General features: G+C 40.3%; 1 protein-coding gene across 5 annotated transcripts; it reads right to left on the bottom strand.

Annotated features, from left to right (window-relative positions):
* NAA50 (N-alpha-acetyltransferase 50, NatE catalytic subunit) lies at positions 1-23,212 on the bottom strand. 5 transcript variants are annotated; one of them, XM_062594996.1, is made up of 5 exons: positions 23,160-23,212; positions 8,343-8,476; positions 7,755-7,874; positions 6,441-6,507; positions 1-3,931 (listed from the first exon to the last, which is right to left on the bottom strand). In XM_062594996.1, exons 1-5 carry the CDS (start codon positions 23,189-23,191, stop codon positions 3,751-3,753), a joined length of 534 nt encoding a protein of 177 aa, XP_062450980.1. In that variant the 5' UTR covers positions 23,192-23,212; the 3' UTR covers positions 1-3,750. The 5 variants fall into 5 exon arrangements, with proteins under 5 accessions (XP_062450980.1, XP_062450969.1, XP_062450989.1 ...); XM_062594985.1 differs by having other exon boundaries at positions 8,343-8,479; positions 23,160-23,201; XM_062595005.1 differs by lacking the exon at positions 23,160-23,212 and adding an exon at positions 22,876-22,929.
* Positions 23,213-23,261: the final 49 nt, after the last annotated feature.

The following is a 23,261-nucleotide window of genomic DNA, read 5'->3' as shown; positions in this document are numbered from 1 at the left end:
TGACATAACTCAAATAGTGCACGTTTATTCTGAACGGTATTTCTAAAGAGTTTGAGAAAAACAAAAACATGCTCCTGATGCACAACAAGGGCAATGATATAGATTAAAAATGGACCATCTTATCTGAAAATAATTTGCTCCCCCTACAACTGAACTTGTAACATTGAGAATGCATCTGTCAACTGCACACAGCATACCTCTGACTAAATCTTAACTCAAGAGACCAGGGGTAGTCTTAGTCAATTTAATTAGGAAGCAGTTGCAGATTCAGAAGAAACATCCAAGTCAGCAAACACTTTACAAAACACAGACTTTGTGCATAGCAGCTGACCCTGGATTACAACATGGGGGACAATATAATGCATGTTTTGGGGATTCAGTTTTTACTAGACATCACAGGGCACCATCAAGAATTAACAAAATATCACATAACTTTGTTTCAGTTGTAACAGTATGTCATATTTAATTGGCAGGTTTAACCATTAGCTGCATCATGTAAACTCAGCCAGTTTCTGTATACACAAAATAAATTCTCTCCCTTCCCCCTCCCAAAAAATGAGGGATATCTCTCCTGGATGATTCTTCTTCCCCTGTACCACAGTTTCCTCTAATAGGAGTCTTTGTAGGTAATATCATACTTCAACCGACGTATGACAAAACTAGTTGCAGAGATTCAGGAATAACTCGTATATACACAATTTACACTCTAAAGCTGTTAGTCACATACATTTTTCTTGCTAGATGTTCATCCAGAAGAGGAAGTGCTGGTGGTTTTTATTTCCTCCACTGAAATTCCCAACTTTTCAGAAATTTTGTTGTTCATAAGCTGTTATTTTCAAGCTAGGAGGAAGTCCTGCTGCAGCAACATACAAAGTAACAAAGTTCTCTGCAGTAATCTCATACTTCACACAATTTCAGTGTCTTCAGATAACAGCACTAAGATACAGTGTTCTCCTCCCACATCCAAAACGGTTGATCAACTAATAAAATACAACTGTTTGTCATTCAGAACAACTGACCTTCACTCTCCCTTATCCATGTACAGGGACACAGCTTTCTAAGAGATTTAGATTAAACCTCATATTCAAGATTCAACAACCGTTTTCCAGGATTAATAGCCTGGGAAAAGGAGTCTTAGATTTGTGGTTAGTCTCCCTTCCACCTCCTACAAAATACTCTTTTAGAAGTTACAAGGCAGGTTTGCCATGGAGTAGGAGTTTTAAGAATTGTTTTCAGGGATACATTCATAGAATGATGGCAGCCCAAAGCAAAAAGAGACAGAAACAAAGGTTAATCCAAGTAAATTCAGACATCAGACTCATACTTTTAAACCTGAAGGAAAACTGTCTGTGAAACACACTGATTTGTGGAAGCCTACAACAACAGCAAATCCTAAGAGTTCATATCCCCACACCCATCTACCCAACCCAAACACTTACCACTTAGTTCTAGAAGAATGAAGAGCACTTTGCTTGGCACCAGAGGCAGCTATGGTCTGAGTTACAGCTGTGCTGCACAAATATCCTCAAATACAATACTATTTCTCTCCACATATTCCTCTTGGTTCAGTCTACAGATGGCCAGGGAAACTATGTTGGCATATGACAAGCTAATTGTGCTTCAATATATCCCCTTTTAGAAATATGCCAGAACTGCCAACATAACCAGTGCAGGCAGGTCCTAGCAGCGCTAAAGTAAGTTTTTTCTCAAAACTAGGTTCTCTGGCCCAGGAAACTGTTTACATCTTTCTAGCCAGAGTCTGCTACAGAGTGTTGCAAACACAGGTGCTCAGGCCATGCAGAAAGGCTTCTGTTGTTACAGATCTGCCCATCACCAAGACTCAATTAGTGCAAACCCAGCAAATAAGAGTAGCCATTTTCCAGCATACATCTGTCAAGATGCACTCCAAGAAACACTACACACCTCCGGGAAAGTGGTAGTAATTCTGGAGTAGCTTGTTTTGTCACCCCTCAGGTATCAAAGGCTGCATAATACAGAACGAGGGGTACCCTCCCTAGCTCCATGCACAATTCCTATCTTGAAATCCTTGGTTCCCAAGTCACGGTAAAATGACAGGACAGCACCTGCCAACAAGATGTATGCTGCAATGTGCACTATAGGTTGGAGGCTTCAAAGCAGATGAATCCAAGATGCAGATTTAAAGTGTTTTGTTAAAAAAAAAAAAAAAAAAAGTAACAGGAATGGAATGCAGTTTAATATCTACTTGGGGAATGGGGCAGGTTGATGATATCTCAGCTCAGTGCACTTTCCCAGCTGCTTGGAGAGGAGTCCAAGCTCAAGTTCAATTTGTAATGGCATACACAAAATTGCTGGCAGCAGTGCATAGAAAGGAGCACTGACATTCACGCAAATAAAGCATGAAAGGATGCAAAGCAGAGCTTAGTAGAATTTACTGTAGCTTTGAGATTACAGTACTAGGAAGAAGCCAGTCAGCCTATTTTCCAAACCCATAAAACCTAATATACGCTGCTTTCTCTGGTGCTTCATGGAACACCCTCTCACAAGAACTGCATCATTACCACTTAAAGGAGGAAGGGAACGGGGGGGGGGGGGGGGGGGAAGTAGTCTTCAAAGGAGTAAAACATGCAGTTCTTAACCACTTCCTCTCTAAGGAGCATATAAACACAGCAAGCTAAGCAGATCCAAAGCAAATCCAGAAGACCCCTGCAAAGTTATGTGATTAGGGTCAGATTGTTGTTTGCCTTCTCAGTCCTGCTGCCTGGTTTCCTCAACCCTTGCCCCATCTTAGATTTGTCACCACAGATTTAGTAGCTGTTACAAAATTTTCTGGAGAGAGGTACTCACTGATGTGATCAAAGTGGGTAAAACAGTCAGTCACCATTGCTATCCCAACAACACAGATAGAACTGACTCTTGATGGGCCCTACAGTATTTTCATCCATTTTTAAAACAAGGCTCTTGTCTCAAGATTCATACCTTTATGAGGTGACTCTTACCAACACCAGCTCAAACTCTTACTCTGGCAGAAGTTTGCTAAGAGTCAGGTAAATGAAAATAAGGAAAACCACAAAGACCAATCTGAATCCTCTTCTCACACAGTCAAGAAATGTAGCACCAGCTTGGGTGAGGAGTAGTACTTAAAAAAAAAAAAAAAAAAAAAAATCAAAAAATGAGCCCAGGCAGAGTGAAAAGGTATGGTAAAGTAGCCTGCCCTCCTCAGCAAAAGATGGAGGAAAAAGCCATACTCAAACTCAAAACTATTGGGAAGAACTAAACATACTTTTTTTGAGATGAGGGAATTAGAGGAAGAATGGGAATTGCTGAAGTAACATTCAAAGATGTGTGGGGGGTGCTAAAGTACCCTGTAGGTTATAAAAAGAAAAATAACAATGTAGGAGTCAAAGGACAAGATATTGCTTTTCCCTTCTCTACTCAGATTTACATTCTGCTTACTGAAAGAGAGAATTCTCTGACAGAAACTTGCCATTAGGAAAACCTTTTCGAGTCCTCCACACCCCAAACTAAAGAGATCTGCACACCTCTTCCCACCTCAACAAAAATTAGAAAGAAGGAGAGCTAAAAAAAAAAAAATCCCAAACATGATTGGACAATCCTTGGAAGAAGCATAACATTTTGTTGGAGAGAGGTCAAGAAAAAAAAAATAGGAGGATGAAGAGTGAAAACAAAACAAAACAAAAAAAACCAATAGGCCTCTCTTTCCGTATTTGGCGACAAGCAAGTGCAAGAAAATGTTCGTTGGGGTTTTGTTCAGTTGTCGGTCTTTTGCACATCTGCGTTCTGGCCAAGACAAGGGGCTTTGAGGTTTTTCTGCAGCACATGAGCATCTGCTGGCTCTATCCTCTTGTAGTAGTTTTTCTTCGTCTCAATGATCTCAAAGCCAAACTTTCTGTAGAAGTCAATTGCTGACTCATTGCTGATCTGGACATGCCTGGGACAGAAAGGAGGATACAGAGAAAGGTATCAGAATTTTCTGTGATACAATATGCTGCCTCCACACTCAGAATTCTCAAAGGATAAAGAGTACAAGTAGGATAAGAAAAAGAGTTATCTAAACAGAGACAGGAACAATGGTGTAGCTTTTACAGTTCAGGACTGGAAATTTGGTCTTCTCAATTTAATCCTGCACTAACACACAGTTCCCAGATCCCCTTTGGCAATCATTCTGAGACGAAATGGCAAGTACTTCCCTCAGTGAAGCTATCTCAAGGAACACAAATAGCAGAGGGCTTGAAGTATTATAAGCTTAGTAATTTCATCTTTTCTTAATCTGGAAATCACAGATATTTTGTGGAAATATATTATCTAGTTTCACTGTAGAGTCAATTTTTAGCTTCCTGTAGTAACACTCCTCGGATGACCCTAAACAGTCTGAGTGATGATCCCTACCATATGTACTGCAACACAATACTGCTGATGGTTTTAATATGCTTTTTGATACAATTTTAACGCCATGCTCATTGCTACTCTTCCTTCCTCATCTCATAAAACTATAAGGGCACAACAAAGCCCTATGGCCTTACAAAATCTTTCCCCCTTTATTCCTCAGAGTTTTATAGATCTTGCTAGCATGTTCCAGGAATTTCAAGGCCTCCAAAACAAACAGCCATGAGTTCTTCATTCTGAGCAACTAAGTAATTTATTTTCACAAGTTTCACAATTATCAAAAAAAGAAGTTTGGCTCAGCAACAAGTGTTACGTGCTCCCCAAATTCAGCGGACACTGTACAAACTTATGAATCACTGTCATGACAACATGCTACATAGAACAACCATAGAACCAAAGCAACTCTAGAAGCAACAGCAGATCAACAACAAAAAAAAAAAACCACTTAGCATTAAGCCCAATAAAGACCAAATATCTAAAAGGAAACTTCATAGTAATGACAAATTTAGCCATTGACACCAAATTACATGCTGAAGGAGTATATTATGTTCAGTATGTAGATACACAAGTAACAGATACAGCAATAAAACCAACAAGTCACTATCAAATTTGGTTATGTCCAGCTCTAGGAGCTACTGATTATCACCCTAGAATCCAACTCTGGTATTGGAAAGAAAGGATTATGTAGGACCTGTTTTTTTGCATTAAAAACAGCAAACAGTTCCTCCACTGTGCACATAGCAGTGTTAAAAGCCAAAAGAAAACCATGTGCTGATTAGCAAGCACCTGAGAGAGTTTATCATCACTTCCTCTGGGGGAAGAGAGCAAGAATACAATCCAAGTGCAGCTTTAATCCGACTCCTCTTTAAAATACCTGTCTCTCTCATACAGAGGGGGCACAAAGGTATGATAGCAGAGAATGTGGAAAAATTTTCACCTCCCTGCTAGAGCAGGACTGAGCTTATGGAACAAGTCACTACCTAGCGATATCAGGGTATGAAATGCTCCTCACTAAGCATCTTACAAAGTCCAGAATTCAGGGTGCAGTTCCATGGCAGCGTAAGTTAATCCAAGCCACAGCTGCTGTGGGCCTGTCCATACCAGTGCATCCTACTTGTACTGAATAACTAGGGAATGGGGGACGAGAAAGAAAGCTGGCTCAGAGAGGTGATCTGGCCCAAAACTGATCCAGCTCAGTAGGTAATCACATAGGCATCAGTGCACAGGAAGAGGCAGAAGTATGTAGCCAACAAAGAGAGAAAGCAAAGCTGTGGCATTTCGCACTTACATCAGCTTTAGTTGCTATGGATTTTAGGCTCTAGTTTGTTCCATAGGGATCTATTAAGATGATGGTGCCATTTTAAGCAGCCTTGTCCTCTCCCCTAGTGCTTGTTCTCATTTCTGCATCACCCCAAGTGCTCACATAGCCATGTAGTGGATTAAAAAAAAAAAGAAGAAAAAAAAAAACAGAAAAAACAAAAATAAAACCCATTTCCCCAACTGGATCAGGTTGCTGACACAGTTTACTGTGTTGCTGCACAGACAGCTGACCTAGCACAGTGCAAGAACAGGAATAAGCAGTCAAGCCTGCATGTAAACCTAGAATGTTTGCAAACACATCTGATCTGATGCTCACACATTAGCGTCATAAAAGACAGACAGCAAATGCAGCAAAATTACATAGAAGACTTGCAGTATTTTCCATTCTGAGAACATTATATATATAAAAAAATACTCTAAAAAAAAAAAAGAAAAATCTTTAAACATGGTGTCATCCTGCTATTGATCGTTAACTTGCAACTAAATTGCTTTGAAATTCAGCAGATTTACAAAAGCCTTTCTAAAGCAAGCAAACTCTTAGTTTTCTCAGCAACACACCACAAGCCCAGAATGCAATCTCTGGCTTCGTTATAATACTTACAACACAAAATGTTTTATTTGACCCATGGGCCCACTGAAATTGATGCTAAATGCTTTTGTGTCCCCCTCCCTTTACTCCCAAATATGCCTCTGGCACCTCTCCTAAAATGCATGAGAGCAAGTCATTTACTTACAGATAGATGTTGTCAAAAGTGCCATCTTTTTCACAGATGTTTAAGACATGATTCAACATTTTAGTTCCTGCCAAGAGGTAAAAGAAATATTTAACAAAACCAGAAGTGCACAGTCAAGTACATATTTACTAAGTGCTTTTGTGCGCAGAGGCAAGTAACAGTAGGTAGGCTAAAACAACAGGGCATATGCTGAGAGCATTTGTACTATGCTCTAAAATCAGAAAATAAAATTTAGTTTGAAGATGTCATCTGTGAGCATCAAAATCTAGTAAGTTCGAACTGCAAAAGTATTAGCTGCAAGGAAGATACCTTGCAAAATCATCACTGTAAACAGGAGATGCCTTTAAATTTAAAGGAAAGGTACTTAGAACAGCTTTTTGCAGACATCTTGAAAAAATTTTAAAATAACCTTGAATTTTAATAAATCAACTCTCTAAACAGTGTATGATTTTTATATGCTCATGCATGCAGGGAGTTTACTGAAACAAAAGGCAAATCAAATCTAGTCTATCCATACTTCCTATCTTCTGACAGCTCAAAAAAAAAAAACTTATCTTTTGTTTCTTTTTTTGGGGAAAAAAAACAATACAGCCCCGAAGCACACATAAGAAGCACCGTATCTAAAAGCTAGCTTCAAGTCTCAAACTCAGCTCATGATATGGTCAAAAATATACAAATCAGTGACAATGTTGTTCACTTTTTCTGATAAAAGACCGAGTAAAAGTATTTAAAATAAAGTTAACTTTTGGTTCCAGTTTGTTCAAAACAGATTACTGTAAAGTCTTGATTATCGATGTGGCCTATGGATCTGCAACAATAAGAAAACTACACATTGTGATATAGATAGAAAACAGGTGCCACCTGTGAGCAGCAATAATTTGTAGTAATGGAAAGCTACAATAAATAACAATTAGAAAAAACTTTCTTTTTGAATGGTTAAGAGTTAACCTGATGAAGGACTCCATGTTTTCCTTCATGTCTCTGACAAATTACGTCATCGCTCTGTGCTTTAATGTTCACATCTATAAAAGCAGAGTTATTTACATGACAGGCTGATAACATGATTAAAAGAATATGTGAAATCCTGAATTAGAAAGTCTTACAGAAAGTCCACTTCTGAAGGGCAAGAAAACATGAGCCTATCAACTCATATTCTTTCCCCAGAGTCTCTTCCAAAAAGGAGCGATCATTGTTCTGAAAGCATTAAGACCCTCTCTTGCTTAAAATAGCAGAAGACTCTGAAAGGGCATTGAGAGGGCTGCAGAGCAATGAGCTTTCTTTGATGACTCAGATATGAAGGAAGCTCCTCCTTACCTATTCCTAGCCTTCGGTAGGGTGCTAGGCATCCAAGTGTCATGATGTACAGCCTCTTCTGATTCTGGGAGTGATCCACCCTACAGCACACTGCTCCCACTGCAATATCATTGAAATAGGCTGGCAGAGAGGGAAGCAATAGTGTTATTAGTCACGAGTCTCAAACTGTTGCATACAACTCTTTCATTTATGCCCTAGATCTTTCCTTTCCTATTGCCGATTCTTACGTACTGGATAAAATCATAGATTGTGGCTGACATTTTACAAGTGAAGTTTCCAATGGTGCTCCGACAGAGCAATTAGCTTATTAGAGTTCAAACCAGCTAGCAATGACTTAAAGATGTAAGCTGGCAGCACACATCTCAAGTTTCCTGTTTTAATAGGAAACAGACTTATTTCCAGTAAAATGAAATCTATTTAGAATACAAACACTTCAAGCTTGAGACTGCAGCTCTGTCTGGGGTTTCCAAACAGTTACTTTTCATTATGTTAACAACAGAATAAAATGATCTACTACTCAAAGTCACTGACTGCATTGATGAGCTTTCTGCCACTATAGCCCACTGTTACTGGCAAGAACATTTGTACCTAATTTGGCTAGTTCGCCAACCTCCAGTACATCCTTGTAGAACTTGTCATTGTAGCTGACAGGAAAAATGACCTGGTTTAGCCTCTTCAGCTGCTTAATGTTGTGTGGCGTCACATCTCCCAGCTCGATCCGGCTACTGGAACAAATCAAGATGTGCTTAACATCGGATACAGTCAAATATTTTAAAATACAAGAAAAAAATAATGCATGTATTTTATTTATACATATACAGTTGCCCAACTTAATAATCAGTTCAACACATATTTGAACCATCGCTGCAATGCCCAATGCACACAGCTAAGTTTTGGTGGTTGCTTTAACTCCAAAACCCAATTTTAATCAGTACTACACAGTCAGAAGTTCCTCAGGCCACACTTAACACTGACACATAATAGTACATATGTGGTTTTATTGGGGGGGAGGGGGAGACAGGAGAACATTCAGAAGAGTATTAATCTCTGTAGGAGTGTTGACCTCAGTTTTGTCCCCTTAATTTTTTCACAGATCACCAAGATCACACACACACACACACAAAAAAAATGAGTAAAGTCACATAGCTATAACAGAGACCAAGAAAATAAAGTTTTAACTATGCTTTAAAGACAGTCTTAATTTAAGATGAGGCTTATGCTTAGATGCATAGATGCTTAGATACAAGTCATTACTAGACACCTGCCACTAAAAAGCAACAATGTTATGTGCAACAAAACACTCATGCTAAGCCTGCTAATATTTAAGTGTGCCACTGTCAAGGTGATACATGCATTAATTATGATTATCTCTGAAGTCATTCTTGCTGTTGACTGAGAGCAGAACCACCATCTCAAAATACTAGTACTGTGCTGTATTATACTGAGATGAAATATATCAAGCTTCTCCTTTTTAAAAAATTAACTTCCCAACAGACACTACGTATCCCCCCCCAAAAAAAAAAAAAAAAAAAAAAAAAGAAAAAGAAAAAGAAAAAAAAGACAAGTAGAAATGTTCATGTTATCAAGCCAATTTCTTGGCTATAGAAAGATACCCCAGGATGGTAGATTCAGCAAAGATTGACTACAACATGAAAAATAAAAGACTATGTAGTTACTAGCTAATCAAACTCTTTCTCCAAAGGGTCAACATTGTTTGAAGGCAGGTACAAATCCAGGGTATACCAAGCAACAAATGCACACAATTCCAGGTTTGTCTGTGGCCTTGTTTTACTGAAAACATACATGTAGCCAGATTGTTTTCTGCCCAAATAATTGTTAAAGCTGCAGTTTGATTTTCTTTCAATCCAAATTATGTTTTCAAAAAGGTAGTTTTATAAAGATACTTGTATGGCAAGGTTTGACAATATACAGTAGCTGCTTTCCACCTCTGATGTTTTTGGTACCTAGTTGCTTGTTTTTCAAATTGGTTGCTATCTAGGAGAAAATAGCACAGATCAGCCTACATGATATAGTGAAACAAAAAGGAGATTTAATATCCAACAATTCTTAGTCTTCAAACACTGTACTAAACAAAGCTGAGATCTGTCTCTGTTTTACTAACTGACCTTGATTACATGTTAAAAATATAAAAAAATAGCACTCTAGTCACCACATCAATTTCAGTTGTCACTTATTGTCAATGATGGTATAAATACACAAGGCTTTCTGGGGATTGTACTGCAGCCTACATAACTATCAGCAAAAGCTTTGGGAATGGAGCCTTTAACATTTACTTCAAGAATTATAACCTGTACTCACACCTACTTTCTGCTTTTCTTTTACAGAAGAGTCTTCAGTTCTGCAAAGCCTTACATATCAAAAATCAGCAGCGCCCATTCACCTACAATACAGACACATTCGCTCCTAGTGAGTCCTGCAGAGGTCTAACAGTTTGTAGCTAGGGTCTGTCTTTTACAGAACAATCTACAGTTTCAACTAAAGGAGTACTGATGATCTTGTACCTCTCCATCACATTAACATATTCCAGTTAATTACTCTAACTACTTAAAATTAATGGTGGCATTCACATACTGAACTTTTCTGACTTCATTGTCTAACCTATTGTCGTATATTTGCCAAACAGATCAGAAAAGCCCTTTGGTATCAGGCATCTCATCCTAGTATGGGTACTTATAGATTGTTCCAGCCAGCTCTTAATCTTCCCATACCATTCAGAACAGGTCCACCTTTCCTCTGACTGCATGGATAATCTCTAAGCTGTCAGTCCTTCTAGTTTGCCTGGTCCTTCCAGCTGTATGGTATTCTCTTCAGACCTGCCATGAGAACTGGGTAGTACATGTTCTTCAACAGAAATCTCAAACACGATAAAACCAGCATTAGTCTCCATATTCTTACATCTCAACCATGTCAAGAGCAGCAGCAATAGGATATAATTCTAAAGTTCCTAGCTAAAATGAGATATTCCGCTGAGATGGGCTGCAGCGTCTCTCCTCCATGATTCCTACTGCTATTCTTTTGCTTCACAGCCTTCTCATTCACCTTTCAAATTATTTTTGCTCTAAATATTAATATTCCTTCGTTTACATATCACCAATTGTGCAAGCCGCTTGGATAGTTATACTCCAACACAAAGCACAGACCTAGCAATGGATGATCTCCTGACACCACAAAAGCATTGCCATCATAAACAAGCATGTTATCAAATGATAATAAAGTTTTTAGGCAGTGAAGTAACTTTAATACTTGCTTTAGGCCCAGCTTGGCACAGCTATTCTGCCTACATGGAAGAGCTTCTTCAAGCATGCAGGCGGCAAGTTGTGCCCTTCTCTCATCCTAGCCAGCATCACTGATACCTTTTCTCACAAAGGACAGGAACAGAACTGTTCATGTTGAGGCACGTGGGTTTCCTGGGCATATTTGTACCTGGAAGAGAGCTGTGCTGGAATAGAGCACCTTAATAACCCTACAGTAGGAGCGAAGAGAAGTGGCAGCAGCTTCTTTTGCTGCAGTCTGCATCAGAGTAGATGCCCAAGGGAGCAGGAACCAGCTCCCCAATCAGGTCAGATTGGCTGCAGAGTAGGAAGTCAGTAAGGGAAGAGAAAACCTCACATTCACATTCAGTTCCTTAAAAGTCCACCTCTCCTGTTCAAAAGATTTAACCTTGAACATTGGCGGCACTTGTGAGATCTTTTCTGTATCAGTAAATTCAAGCTTCAGTATATCAGAAACACTGAAGCTTGAACTCTTATGATGAACCCATGATAAAGTTGTCACAGAGTAAGACCCTCCCCACACTTTAGCAAAAATCTCTAACATAAACAATTTGTCAGGTTCTGTGCACTTTCTAGTATGTATTTTAAAACTAGTTAGCCATTGCTGAAGCAGGAAATCAGACATGAGAAGACAATGGGCCAAGCACTGAAATATTTTGATGAAAGAACAACAGAACAAGAACATATTATCAAGGGGCTGCCAGGAGGAGATGGCTGAGAACGGGACAGGGCAAGAAGATGAACCTTCACCAAGATGGTTTCAGATAGGTAAGAAAAACAAAACAAAAAAAAAATTCCAATTTGCAGAAACAGAGTCTACGGTTTCTCAGAGCTGCTGAGCCTGGATATCACCTCTCAACCTGGCATCACAACAGAAAAAACAAGTCAACAGCACCTTCCAGCCACCTACTACTGAAACTATTTCCTAGAGCCCCTGGGCTCCCTGCCTCTCTCTCTCTCTCTCACACACACACACACACACACACACTAGTTGACACACTCACTGCTGCTCATGCCATCTCTTTCAGCCTGCATCCTGTGCTCTTTTACTAGCTGTCTCTTCCAACTTCAAGAATTGCAGTTGGGCCAGGAATTTATCCTGGAGAATCAGGTTATAAAAGCTCGAGAACCACTACAGGAAACAAATCAATATGCTAGATACACTTGTTTTAACAATAAACTGTTTTAACATATAGCTCTAGCTGATTAAATCAGCACCACATCCATTATACACAAAAATTTTAATGAGTAAAAAACAGCACACAGAAGGCAAGAGCAGCATCATGAGAGTTCACTTTGCCTGAACACAGAGCAGCAAAAGTGCAGCTAGGCCCTCAAATAAAAAACAACAGAAAGCTGGCACTCCTGCTGAAAGAAGCAATCTTGCTGTCCTTGAACTAATCATTTCTCCCCTGTTGCTGCCACAAAGGTTTGTGCAACGATGTGGTGAACCAACTCCAATTAAAACTAATTTAGTTTTAAACCACATCAGTCCTCTGATTAGGTTTGCCACATTGTCTTCTGCTAGCATAAGGAAGAGAAAAAATTGCCAGAGGCAGGACTGCTTCTTGAGCACAAGTGCCAGCCTACCCCAATTTAAGCTGCTTCTGAAAGTAGCTTGCAAAAGGAGCAGAGGGATCAGTGTCTAGATGATTTTGTGCTCCTGGGGAGCACTTATGGGAACTTATGGGAAAATGTGCACAGCGAGTACTTCCTTTCTTTTCACTGGACTAATAGCAACTTTTTTTTTTTAATTCTGGTTAAAAGTAGATGCATTTCCTCAAGTTACCTCTCAGCCAAAGTAGTAACATACATTTATTGTATCAGTCAAAGTTTGGTTAGGCCAGTCCTGTGTTTTCCAACTCAATCTAAGTTGTATCAGAAATACCTATCCTTTACTGCTGTAAATAGAAAATGTAAATCCTGAGCTCAAATTAGCAAGTGAGAGAGCATAAAAAGATGTGTAAAGAGTCTCATGCGCTCAGAAGGGACATGTCCCTACCTTAACAGGTTATTTTATTCTATTATTCCAATAATAATTTTGAAAAGATATACACTTAGTACTGGCATTTGACATCTCAAATAGCCCCCCCCAAGAGGAAGCAACAGTCAATTGTAGTTATCTTAGGTATCAAAGCTTCTTGATCAAGTCAGCCACCTCAAGTTTCTCTCATGAACTGCTTTGAACATGGAGGAACATGGGACTCTAGTAACAGGCGTGATACGATAAGCCAATAGTACTCTACAAATATGTACCTTTTCTAGATGAAAAACTACCTTCTTAGATTTCTTCTGTTTCAAGGCTGTTCAAGCCATTATTTTTCCTCAGGTAAACTTTCTTCTGATTTCCATTCTAGACGTATTCAAGTTCTATCTATATGCTCTCTTTGTTCATTAGCTTCAGTAGCTGGTGTGTACCAATATACCCTATTCCGCAGCCTACATCTTTTCAGAGAGCTGCCATGCCCTCATTTACCTTTCCTTCTTCTAACTAATGCCAAACTCTTAGCCTCCTTCTGTAAGACTGGCTCTTGATTCCTACTAGTGTCATACAAACTCTTCTCTGCATTCCTTCAGATTTAAACTGATTTTCCTTAAACGTGGCTGAACAGAACTGTTCACAGAACCCCAAATACAATCTACTGCCTTGTACAGTGGGAATAACCTGTCTCTACTGGAACATCTTTCCTGACACATTCTTGGTCTACAATTGCTTTTCTCATAGCTGCAAGATGCTAATGGCTCAGTAACTACAAAAAATGCACTCGGACTTCACTACTGAAGTGAACTTGTTTCTGGTGTGCACAGTAGAGATGTTCTTTAAGAGCACGCAGCAACACTGCCCAACCATGCAAGAGTGGAAGTGAAGAGGGATCCATGAAATCAGAACGGAAGTGGGAATTTAATGACATGACACGTAATAGTTACTAGAACTGGATGCATGCCCAGAACACCAGCATTAACACTCCTGTTCTTGTATGTGGTGCCCTGAAATTCTTCAAGCACTTGCCAGAAAAACTTCCTTTTTTGTAGGACCAAATACAATCCAATCCATTCTCCTGCAAATGCATTCCTCTATTTGCAGCCTACTATTTTTCCTACAATGGCTTAAATTTAGACTGGTGAAAGCAACACATGTTAAATTAGATATTAGCACCTGCTTACACTAAGGCTGAATTTTGCCTTTTGATGTACACCAAAGGAGAAGTAGTATATGAAACAATAGCTCAAAAAAGTCAATTTCCACAGTTATCGTTCAAGAAGAAAAACAAATTCAGTCATAGGGAATAGCAAGCTCCAAACACTACTTCAGAATCAACATTAAGGAGAAAAAGGGGAAATTCCAAGTTTCTTAACACTGTAAGAATCTCAGTCTCATTCAACTTTAAATAGTTCAAGTCTCTCCCTAGAGGGATGTGCCTGACTGAAACAGATCTCTGTGCAACTGATAGCTTGGCTTAGACTTATTTAAAGAATCTGGTGTTCTAAATTTAGCAGCAACGTATCTGCAACCTTCAAAGTTTGCTTGAGGTATCATGGAACCGTCAGAAGAGGGAGCGCGGGGAAGAAAAAAGCCGTAACAAATTAGAGGACTTGAGAGAAAGTTTGTAACCCACTAAGCAGCCAGCTAGCTTTATTGCTTCTATTTTGGCTTCCAAGTTAAAGTAGGAGTCTAGACAGGATAATCCACTCCCATAAAATAAAACCAAAGCAGAGCTATGAAAGCTATAGACCTGAAGGGTGTGGCTTTGCTTAGATTCAACTCCAAAGCCAAAAGAGCCCTTTTCTTTTTCTTTTCTTTTCTCTTTTTTTTAAAAAAGCAGATGAGCTGTCTTGCTAGACACACAAGTTAGTCTAGTTATTGCGGGTAGACCAGTATGTTTTCAATTATCTAGAAGATCTGTGGGCTGTAAATCTACTCTGCTTCACTTGTCAGAAAGCCAGAAGGATAAATACAAGCCTAGCATACAAAAAGTCTTACCAATTCACTTCTGAGCCCCTGATCTTTTTAGCCCCATTTACTACTCAAAACATTTATTTGCATGACACCTGATACCCTGTTGGAAGTTACACCTCAGTTGTGTGCTGGATTGCAAAAGTGCAGAGTGATTGACGAATTTGAGAGCTAAGTAGTTTCAGAAACTGAATTAATGGAAGATAAATGCAAGACTCTGAACTTAAGCGGGTCTTGATGTGAATGGGTTTCACCAACATATGTCATACACAAGACACTTCGGACCCCTCCTTGCCTGTCTTCTGTATAAGGACAGAATTATTGGCTAGTTAGAACCCAGATTTCTTCATTATATCCAGACAATTCATTTTCCTTCAACTTAGAAAGCCCAGTCATTACACAGAAGACTGGCTGGTCTTCATTTGCAAGAAGCAAAGCTGTGATAAAGTAGCCTTGTGGTTTTTCCAATGCAAATCTGTTCTTTGAGAGATCTACCGGACTGCAAATCTATACTCAATTCTGATCTCAAACAACACAAAACAAAAACATCCTACAAAATCCAAGAAAACATCAAAACCAAGCCACCCTAAAGCTCAAGTAGCCATACAATTATGAAGGATTTCAGCTGTCTGAATATGCAAGAGAGAGAGAGAGAGAGAGATGCCATTTCAACAAGTGTCAAAGAAAAATAAACTTTCCCAAGAAAATAAAAAGCTGTATCATTCTACAGTTGGATACAAATAACAGAACAGGAATCAACATGCACAGCTGTCAGAATTTTCAAACTCTAAGATGTCAGAAATAAATTACAGCTGGTCTAGAATAGAAAAGCAATCATACGTACATCACTTAGTGGCCTATAACACTTTGTTTCTTCAAAGCGCCTTATGAGGCAAAAGCTTTGATGCACCTGGGACAGGTGTGACACTTATTTAAGGTGAAAAAAGAAACAATATGATTGTGACCATATAGCAGACAAAGAGCTGTCAGAAATCTTAACTCTCCACTGCTAGTCTAACCATTTTTCCTTGCAAGTCAGTTAAGCTGACAAGAACATTCAGATTTAGAAATGCGACCGTAGTCTAAGCAGAGTACTCCACTTTGAAATTACTTAGCCCAAAATTAGTTTTGTGGCTCCATTACTGATACCCTGAGAGACTGTTACAAATTACTATCCCTTTTCATACCTCAGTGCGCCTGGATATGAAAGTTACAATCTTTATTTGCCTCCCAGGATATCACAAACCTTCACTAATTAATGTTCATGAAGTACTTGATGATCCTCAGGTAAGAACAGAGGTCAAATTCAAAACAGACATGACGCTGGGTTCACGAAGTGTCTCATTTTCATAAATCCATATAGCTCACCAGTCTCAAAGACGTTTTTTGTATTTGTATTAGGCAACAAACTTGTCAGGATAGAACTGACATATCAGGAAAAAGGCATTTACCTGCTTCATATGAGTTATTTCTATCAGTCACTGAAACACCTTTCTTTGCAAGTGCTAGTGTCCACCAGCTTAGTAAAGAAAACACGACAGGTCATTATGGATCTCCTGCCCATACTATGAATTTCAATCTCAGAATTGTCTTCTGAGGTTTTCAAATCATGCATTACATAAAGAATATAACGCAAAAAATTAGCAAAATGAGATATATGTGCCTACCTTTATTATGTCTAAGGCAGCACCCATTGCAAGCACCTAAGTTATAATGCACTAAAGATTGTTTTCTCTACACTTTCCCTAGTTTTCAAAAAGTATGAATTCCTCTTGAATTAAAGTTTGTGTTCAAGAGCTACATATTTATATATAGTGAAAATGGGGAAATTTTCCAGATTCAAGTCTGCTAAGGACCAAAATCAAATGCAGCCTGAGAGGGGAAGGTCAAGTGAGCTCAGGAATCATTTTGTGCAACATGTTCTTACCATGCTGCATGACATTTTCAACCCAACCAAAAAGTTACTCTGCTCCCATGAAAATTCAGTCTTAATTGTAGTTACCCAATGCAATAGTGTGTTTTTTTTTTTTTTTTTTTTTTTTTTGGAAGCTTCATCTCATTTTCTTCCTTTAATGAATTAATTCAGCATGCTTTCTTTGATACAAATACACAGTTACCTCATTCCAATTACATGCTTCTGTATGTTTTCAGGTCAATCCAAGAGTCCAAAAAAGCAGCAAGCCTTCTACGCATAGATTGCTTCCTTCTTTGCTCCACCTCCCCCTTCCATAAGTTCTTGCTCCTCCAAAATTGCCAGAAACATCATGGAGGTCACTTCTTCCCTTCTTGGCTTTCATTAGGGAGCAGAAAAAAAGTCCTAATGTTGTCTACTTTGCTTAGAGCAGAAGGGATACAAAGAGGTACCACACTTCTCTCTACCAATTCCCAACCAGATACAAAAATTTGACTTCTTACATCTTTCCCTTCCTCCCTGCTATTAAAAACACACACTAGTGCCTTCTCAGACTATTGGTCTGAACAAATGGGCAAATATTTCAAGTTCTGAATCACATCCACTTGGATAAATTTAGTTGGCTCAACTTTCACCCATGAAATCCTTTATAAATTGAGGAATAATGTGGCAAAAAATGGGGGGGGGGGAAGGGGGAAAAAGGTGCATCATTTGTCTTGTTTTCAAGAGATGGCAGCATAGTCTGTGGCATTTAATGGCTAACTAAAGATATTACATTTTTGACAGAGGATCCAGCATGTCCCAATCTAGCAAGTCCTTGTACATGTGTAAAAAAAAAAAAAAAAAAAAAGAAAAGAAATTAACAGTCAAACTCTATTAAATAGCAAAGATTAGATTCTAGGGCGCTTTGATAAAGCAAATAATGGCAACTGCAATCCCCACACTAGTCTTTATGGAGTTTCTAATCTGGTTTCAGAATTAAACTTCATTCATAAACTACACTGAATTTTAATAATCTGATTTAGAAGAAATTAAGCCAATTCTAAGCATACATATAGACAAAATTTGTATTTATTATACTAACCCAGAAATAAAATGCAGAAAGTACAGCTCACCTTTTGATATTTCTTAGTTTCAGGATTTTTCTGAACCTACCACTAATTTTCAAGCTTAGTTATCCTTTCTGTCCTGCCACCAAGACACATGACAATTGAGTAGTTTTCTGAGAAGCTGGAATTTCCTCCCACATACATGAAGCTTCACACTGTACCTTGTGAATGGAAACAAACCAACAATTCTGCACAAACTATGTAATACTGAGCTCAGGGAGTACAGCGAGAAAAAAGAATCCATGTTCTAGTGAAAAACAGGAAAAACTTAATTAGGACTGTGAAGAGCTTACTTCATGAATTTGAGCAAAACAACCAAAGATGCAAGTGCTAAGCCTAAACTATTCACTGTACTTTAGCTATACTTTTGTTACTTCTCTGTTCATGCTCAATGCTCCCCTACTAAGATGACACTTCTCTAAAGCCAGCTAGAATAGCACTAGTTTGCAAAGCCTCCTGGTTATGAGGCTGTCTGTGGCAATGACTAAATTGTGTAGTATCTAACCTAAAAGGGGTCCTGGACAGTGAGTCAGGACCCTTAGAAACTGTACAGCATTAGAGCTGGTTACCATATATAAAAGCTTTGAGGCAATCTCTTAGAGATCTTTTAAAGACAAGTAGTACACACTACTAAGACAACACATCACTTTCATCCACTTTTTCATCATATGGCCAAATTCATGCTGTTGCATGACAATACTAGAAGTGTTCCCTACCAAAACTGGAGGAGCTGCCTGGTTGATATCACAGAAGAACACATGTACAGAGGCTCATATACTCAGGGACTGCTTGTATATACACTACATATTCTATAATGTAATCAGATATTCCCTGTCACATAGCAGGTACAAGTATACAACGGAGCATGTGTCATGAATTGCACCCCTTATGTAATGTGGCTTTTATACAAGGTCAACATGAAGAGGCTAGATGACTTATTCTCATAGGCTTCATCTGAACTGAAACTGGTCAGGAAAGCACCCTTTCTGTAAGGCATTAAGAGGTCACAGAAAGGAACTAACAAATGCTCAAGAACTAATGCAAGATTTAAATTTTCTGATTTCATAAAAGCAGCAGTGTAACAACTTTAATGAAAAAACAAAAATTTTGAGCAAGAAATAAATCAATACTGATAAGCCAACAGAGAAGGGAGTTTTATTTACATCTGCTCTATTAAAAAAAAAAAAAAAAACAGAATTACCATAGACAGTTGAAGTTGAGTCCCTCCTATAGATAATTTTTCCTCATGCAAATAGTTTAGCTTTCTGAATTCCAGAACTAATAACAACAACATTTAAGAATAAAATAAGTGAAAAAGAAGAAATAGATCTCTTGTGAGTCATGAAGTTCACATATAGAACAGTGAATTACCACAGTTTTTCAATTCACATTTATGAAAAAACAGGAAAGCATAGTGAGTCACTAAACTATTAAAACCATTCAGAAGATGAGAAAAAAGTGAATATAGTGCCAAGTATCACAGAAACAGGAGAAAGGTAATGGCAACTATCAGTTCAGAAGTTGATATTTAACCCATCAAATAAAGGGAAAACCCAAGACTTCAAGCAGCTGAGAATGTAAAAATCTTTGTCATCCCTGAAATTAGAGCTCTTCTGCAGTAGTAGTCACCTAACCTCAAAAAGAAACACCAAAGTCTTTGCTATGTATTGCTCTGAATTCAGAAAGCTATCAGAAGGTTGTAAGCAACACACAATGTCCACACAATCTCCTTCAGATCTGAAATTTCAGAACATCTGCAACCTTGTTGTTTCTTTTTATTTATTTTTTTCTATCAAAGCAGACTGTTCATAGTTGCAGCTGATGTTGTTGGTCTTAGGATTCCCTAAAATTACCTCTGCATTTTTGGTGAGTGCTACTATGCACTCCCAGAAGACATACTCTGACGGAGTCAGCTTGTTCAAAAGAACTGATCCACAATTTTGCATTAAATACTGAGGACAGATCAGATCCGTTCAGACAACACATAAGTTTATGCATTTTGGAATTGAAGCTTTAGATCAAATTTAACCCCAATCTTTTGACAGTACTTACTTTTTGAGGATCTTCTCAGATCTTTTTAGATTGAAAAAAAATATATATTTGCTTTTGTTCTGGAGTATCTCTATGTAATTAAATATATTCCCTATTGAAATCTTTACCTAGTCCTTTCATTCTCTCATTGTAGAGAGAATTGAGTTATTTTTTGATTTGAGTTCTGTTGGCCTATTTCCTTCAATTTGACTTTTCAGAGAACACCTGGACTCAGTACAAAGATTTCATTCTACAGAAAAGCTTGCTGCATGGTGTTAACTATTTTGACTAGAAAGGTATGTGCTACTCTTCAAAGAAATGAAGGAGTACCAGAAAAGCAGAAATATGCAGAACCTTTGAGAGATCAGTTCTGCTTCCCCCCAAAATCAAATTAGTGATAAAGTGCCTTTAAGTAAAAAAAAGTAGTACTGATTGTAATTTCCATTATGGAATCAAAAAGCCTATCGGCATTTTACTTTAAAGAAGTTGCAAAAATTAAAATAAATAAATAAATAAATAAATCCGCAAATCAAAAGTCCTGAGAAGCACAACCAAAGCAGGGAGTCGAGCGCCAGCCCCTAGTGGAGTTCAGCAGCACAGCGGACAGCTCTGGCTGCGACCTACCAGGAGACCTTAGTGGCTCTAGCCTGACATGCCTGGGCAGCTTTCCACGTAACGCATCCAGCCTGAATAACTCTGTCATTCAACTTGCCACCGACATGCACACATGCCAAAGCAGGGCTAAACTGTAGAAAACAGTAGAAGAGTCTACAGAGGATAAGAGGAAACAAAGTTCTGACAACAGGAGAGCTGTTAAACAGTGATCATAGGCAAAGATGAAGTGGCATTTGGTATCTCACATACTCTGTCATTCTACTTAAAGTGACTAACAGGCAGGGTGCCCCACTTCTTGTAGAGTAATACAGATGAATAAAGAATCGCCCAAGATCCCAAATACAGCTATCTGATGTCAGCTGAGAATTGGTTCATTGCTACCTTTTATTTGTAATCATCACTGAACTCTTTTCTACAGATACTTATCTCCCTTCCTGATGTTTGAAGCTGCTTACAGCGGCTTCAAAAACGGCTAAGTATCTGTTATCAAGCAGTCTTGCTCTGTGACCTCATCCCAATTGCTAATAAGCTAAACCCCTTACTATTTCTTAGTAAAAAGCTTAAGCACTCCAGCTTCCATTCAATCTGCCTTAAGCTGCCAAACTGGAATAGTAATACCACCCAGCACTTGCATAACCCTAGTTTCAAGCAGGGACTGGTTTAATACTCCTTTAAGAAATAGCTGTAGAAAACTTCCTTTACACATAGCAAGAAACTGAGGCAGAAAGAATCACATTTTCCAGAACACAAACAACATGTGCATTAGACAACTGACCTAACATGGAAAAGCCTGCCCCGAAACGACCTGTACAAGGTCATGCAGACCATCAGACTCCAGAACAGAACTTGGACTTTAAAAGGCCTCCAGGCTCACATTCAAACACTACACCTCGCTGCCTCTACTGAGTAGGAAATGCAGTATTTTGGTCAACCACAACTGAAATTCCTAGGTTTTCAAGAGTCACTGAGAGGGGAAGCAAGGCCCAAAGCCACGTGCTGGAGAAATCACATACAAAACACAGCGCATTTTCATCCATCCACATCATACAGCTTCCACAGAGATATAGCCTTAAAGACTTGCACCAATAAAAGCATTCAAGAGAGATCACAAACAATAGCACCGCAAAGGAAAAAAAAAAAAAAAAAAAAAAAAAAAAACTTCTCTAGTACAAGCAGCTTTTTCATACAGGTCAAATAGCAATTCTTCATTATTGCCAGACAAGTATGAAATCGGCCAGCATTCCCGGAACTGACTGCTTTCTTGATTCGTTTTGCAGAGGGACTTAGTAAAGTCCCCAAGCTGCAACTACTCAGAAGCACAAAGTGAAAGCCTGGGCTTTTCACCAGCTCAGTGGAGCAGAATCGAGAACGAAAATAGATCGCACTCTGGCAATGGAGGAAAACTTAAAGTCGGGGGGAGGGGAAGGGTGGCTTCTGTAGAAAGCTTTTTCGTCAAGTGAAACAGTACTATTAAGTAGCAAAACTACGAGAGGCTTTTCAATGCCGAAAAGGACTCAGTCTGAAAACAGTCTCCCGACACAGATCACTGTCTCTCTCTCTCAAAGAGACGGAGCAGCGCTTCACCCAACCTCGAGACAACGGCGGTTTCTAGTTCTCGGCTGGGTTCAGGCAGACGAAGAGGGGCAAAAAGCACCGAGGGGCGCCGCTCGGCGCCCTCCGCCGCCCCCCAACCCCGGTGCGGGCGAGGCTCTGGCCGGCTGCCAGGCGCCCGGCCGTGTCCCGCGCTCAGCACGGCCGCGCCGCTCCCGGAGCCCGGCGGAAGCGGCGCGGCCGCCGCGGCCCGGGCAGGCGCGGCCGCCACCGCCCTGTCACGGCCGGGCCGCGCCGAGCCGAGCCGCGCCGCGGGCCGGGCCCGCACTCACCCCTTCATGGTGCGGCCGCGGCCTGGCGGATGCCGGCGTCCGCGCTCGCTGCGTGCAGGGCCCGGCGGTGCAGCTCCGGCCTCCCGCTCCTGCTCGGCCCGGGCAGCGCTGGCGGCTCAGCCTCCCGCTCCCGCTCCACATGGGCCTCCGCAGCCGCCCGCCCGCCCGTCCGCGCCGCGCCCCGCCCCCGCCGTGACCCCTCACCTCACGCCGCGCGCGCTCACGCACCCACTTGCCGCCGTGACCCCTCACGCCTCCCTCCCTCCCTTCTTCCCGCCCCCGCCGCCGGCCGCGCACGCGCCGAGCCCGCCCCTCGCCCTTACGCCGCGGCGGGGGGAGCAGCGCCGCGCGGCATCTCCCGCGTGACCTCGCCGGGTGCTGGAGGGGGGAGGGGGGAAAAGGAGAGGAGCAGCGCGAGGGAAGGAGGCGCTGCTTTTCGTCACGTGGCGCGCGGCGGCCAATCACGCGCGGCGGCGCCTAGCACCCCCCCCCACACACACACACAGACACACACGTTTCTGTGTGCGGGAGGGGCCGTCTCGTCCCCCGTTTCTTTCGGGAGACAACAAAAACCAATAAATAATACTGAGTAAAAATTAGGTTTTACCCGGAACTGAAAGAGCGGCCGCTGGCCCGCATCAGGTGCTTCCTGCGTGCGCGGCGGCGAGGCGCCTGAGCCGCCGCGCATGCGCACCGGGTCCGGTGTCAG

This window comes from Rhea pennata, chromosome 1 (assembly GCF_028389875.1).
Source record: "Rhea pennata isolate bPtePen1 chromosome 1, bPtePen1.pri, whole genome shotgun sequence".
NCBI classification, from domain to species: Eukaryota; Metazoa; Chordata; class Aves; order Rheiformes; family Rheidae; genus Rhea; species Rhea pennata.
This window is presented reverse-complemented; position numbering and strand designations above follow the sequence as displayed.

What these genes read in the sequence shown, in the direction of transcription:
- NAA50 (XM_062594985.1), bottom strand. Translation starts at nt 23,191, where the DNA reads ATGCGGGCCAGCGGCCGCTCTTTCAGTTCCGG. An exon ending in GGCCGCTCTTTCAGTTCCGG is followed by an intron (nt 8,480 to 23,159) that starts GTAAAACCTAAT and finishes GATTTGTTCCAG; the next exon opens with TAGCCGGATCGAGCTGGGAG. An exon ending in ACTTTTGACAACATCTATCT is followed by an intron (nt 3,932 to 6,440) that starts GTAAGTAAATGA and finishes TTTCTGTCCCAG; the next exon opens with GCATGTCCAGATCAGCAATG.